Genomic DNA, 3,208 nt, shown 5'->3' on the forward strand with positions numbered 1-3,208 from the left:
AAAGTATATATCTGATTACATTAATTGAATGTATCGCTGATTATTGCGAAATTTATAAAGAAAAATATAATTTGAATTTATTACTCACGAATAATTTTTTAACTTAGTGGTTTAAATCGCGAAGACTGCGACGATATTACAATCTTAGGACATAGATTACACAGGAGTATAACGAAAGCTATTTTGGGTTTCAGCAAATCTGTAATTCGTGTAGTTATTGGAGTACTAAAGGAGAATTGTGTCATTGCATCAATACTTAAGTGATGGCGTATTCCGTCAAGTGGACTGTGTAGAAATTGCACATGAGTAGTTATAGGGATTGTCCTATAATCACTTTCTGGCCTTTGAAGAGCAAATATAATGTCATGCACGTTTAAAGACAGCAATATAAACAATTAGTTGGAAACAACTAAAATAATTTGATCTATTTAGAAATATTTCAGGGTGTCATTCAAACGAAATAATTTTTTGAATTCATATTGCCAAAGGATTGATTCAACAAAATAAATGATACCATTATATGACATAGTTTTTCATTTTTCTATATCAAATAATTTTAAACCAAAACCCAAATCTGAAAGAAACATTTGTTGGACTACATTGTACTTCATTTTGTGTGAACTTTAATGAAATTACTCTCAATATATACCTTTTTAAAAGGTTTCTATAATGCTATTATAATATTAAGAGTCAAGATTTTGCAATGAAATTTTTACAAATATATTACGTCAGCACAGTTTTTACAAGTTCTTCAATATTCAATTTTGCGAGATCAATGACTTAAATCGATGGTTGCAATAAAAACTAAGTGCTGTTACCCAATATAATTAAAAATATTAACAATATTAACATAAAAGAATATTGGAGACGCACATCATTGGAGAAAAATATTAGGCTCTTTTGCGGAAACAATGTCGTCTCATGACGACATGAGAATTAAGCAGATCACTGTGAACGTGACCAAATTATTTTATTTTGCGAGATCTATTACTTCAAAGGCTGATTACAAATAAAATTAAGTGCAAATACTTTAATCTAACCGTCATTTTTAAAAAGTAAATATTAAAACAAAATTGGAGAAGTGCATTATTGGAGAGAAGAGAATGGCTCTTTCAGAAAAACAGTGGTATGAGGATATAAAAAATTAGCTGCACACTATGAGCGTGACCAATTACCGTCAGCTGACTACTGACCGTGATATCAAAAAAAAAGTAAATTACATAAATTTGTCATAGGCCTATTACAATTGAAAATTTACAGACATTTTTGGAGGACTATATGTCACTATGTAGATTGGAGGGCCGTAGAAACAAGTACGTACGTTATTAATTTATGAATTCATTTTTTTGGGATACCATTAATTTAAAATAATATAATTTCACCAAAATTAAGGAAAAATTTGCGTATTGTATTAGATTAGCAATATATCGCGGATATATTATCCGCAAGTTGTATGTGTCCCGTAGGACATGCTTTGGACAGCGCTGGTGTAGAATAACCAAGGTACGTATTCGATGTGAAAAATCAGAAATACTCGTAGCCAATAACAATCTGTTATTCTCCGTGGAATACAATGATAACTGTTTTCGTTTGATTATAAATCTTCTATCTGTTAGACTATTTTTCTCTTACACTTCTACCAGTTTCAGTTTATTGGTAGCAGTTAAAAAAAACATAGAATGTCATGAATTATTTAAATTAACTTAAAAATGATTTGTGTATTTCAAAACATTTAAAAAATATTTTCTTTACAATCAGTTCCAAATTTTGTTGTGAAAATAAACGTCAAAAGTAAAACTTTATTATAATTGCTTTACAGTAGACTTGACTTGCATGTAAATAGCATTAATTTTCAAAAAAGAAAAGAATTAAATAATTAATATTAAATATTTACAGTTAAGTACCTGTTCTAGAAATCTTCCAGACGATGAGGGCTGATTGAGCACCTATTGCGTTTTTATTTGGTTAATTTGGTTTAAGACTACATAAGTTTTTAAAATGCCTTTCCCACGTACTGGTCGTACTGATCATATTGGTCGTACTGATCGTACTGGTCGTACTGATCGTATTGGTCGTAATGGTCGTAATGGATCTAATGAAAATTTGGAAGGTTTCTCTCTCTTGACTTCAGCCGTAAGTTATTTTATTTTAGTATTGTTTGTTTTTAGTTTTCAAATGTCAAAATAAATCCAAATCAATATTTTGTAATTTTTCATAAAATATTTTAGCGAGCTCAACTAAACCAATACAGAAACGTAGTAGAAAGTAACATTACTGATCATTATGGCTGTGATCGCAAATCTATTGGTTATGAAAATGGTGTGGATGATGCTCCTGAGCATGACTGGTTTAAGCTTGAAGCAGAGGAAAACGAGAAGTTGCTTGACCGTGCATATTTTATTAAGTTTATAACTAACACTGATACCCCAAAAAAAGGCACTGAGAAAGATGGTGCCAATGATGTGTTCACTGGGCGGATGAATAGAAGAGCGGATGAAGAATGTGAAAGGAACTATGCAGAGACAGTAGGTGCAGTCAGTAATGAAACTGATTCTACCGTTTCAACTGAATATTATTTGGGATCTTCATGTGATGACGAAAATGAGACTATTTTATCAGCTGAAACAACTAGCAAAAATAACCAGACTGATTCAACAGAGCATTAGATCTGATTGTTTTAAAAATTGGAGGTTAAATTTTATTCTATATACTGGCTTATTCAATTTTTCACAATAAAAATTTTACGATAAATTTATATGTCTTAAAGGCATCTGTGAATAAATATATATATTTAAAGATGATATGCTCCATGCAATACAATTGTTTTTTTTTATTATTATACCCAGAGTTTAAATCTGTATGAACTAAGAATAATTTCAAAAGACTATTAAGTATGCTTAAGAAAAATATTGAAGTATCAGTCATCTTGACTTCTTACTTCCTCTGTTATTAACCAAATTGTTTATCCTATTAATATACCTTCTATTCCATTCTTCAATAAGTATGTTATTTTTTCTTCAATAAGTATGTTTAATTTCCCGACTACATTAATTGGAACTAAAACAATAGTTCTATATCACAATCTGAAAATCAGAACAGAAATAATTAAGTCATATAATTACCTAATTCTTACATAATTGAGATTTCTCATGAAATGTAATAGCCCTAGGCCTATAAAAAGTTATGATATAATCAGTAATGAAATCCT

The 3,208-nt window shown here is 29.7% G+C and overlaps 1 protein-coding gene across 1 annotated transcript; it reads left to right on the forward strand.

Annotated features, from left to right (window-relative positions):
• Positions 1–1,748: 1,748 nt before the first annotated feature.
• LOC119682561 lies at positions 1,749–2,815 on the forward strand. The gene is made up of 3 exons (XM_038096031.1): positions 1,749–1,835; positions 1,897–2,133; positions 2,229–2,815. The coding sequence occupies exons 2-3, from the start codon at positions 1,999–2,001 to the stop codon at positions 2,664–2,666; spliced, it is 573 nt and encodes a 190-aa protein (XP_037951959.1). The 5' UTR covers positions 1,749–1,835; positions 1,897–1,998; the 3' UTR covers positions 2,667–2,815.
• Positions 2,816–3,208: the final 393 nt, after the last annotated feature.

The sequence above is a fragment of the Teleopsis dalmanni genome, chromosome 2 (genome assembly GCF_002237135.1).
Source record: "Teleopsis dalmanni isolate 2A chromosome 2, ASM223713v2, whole genome shotgun sequence".
NCBI classification, from domain to species: Eukaryota; Metazoa; Arthropoda; class Insecta; order Diptera; family Diopsidae; genus Teleopsis; species Teleopsis dalmanni.

Coding starts and splice junctions, on each gene's coding strand:
- LOC119682561 (XM_038096031.1), top strand. CDS start 1,999: ATGCCTTTCCCACGTACTGGTCGTACTGATCATATTGGTCGTACTGAT. Junction 2,134..2,228: donor TCTCTCTCTTGACTTCAGCC/GTAAGTTATTTT, acceptor AAAATATTTTAG/CGAGCTCAACTAAACCAATA.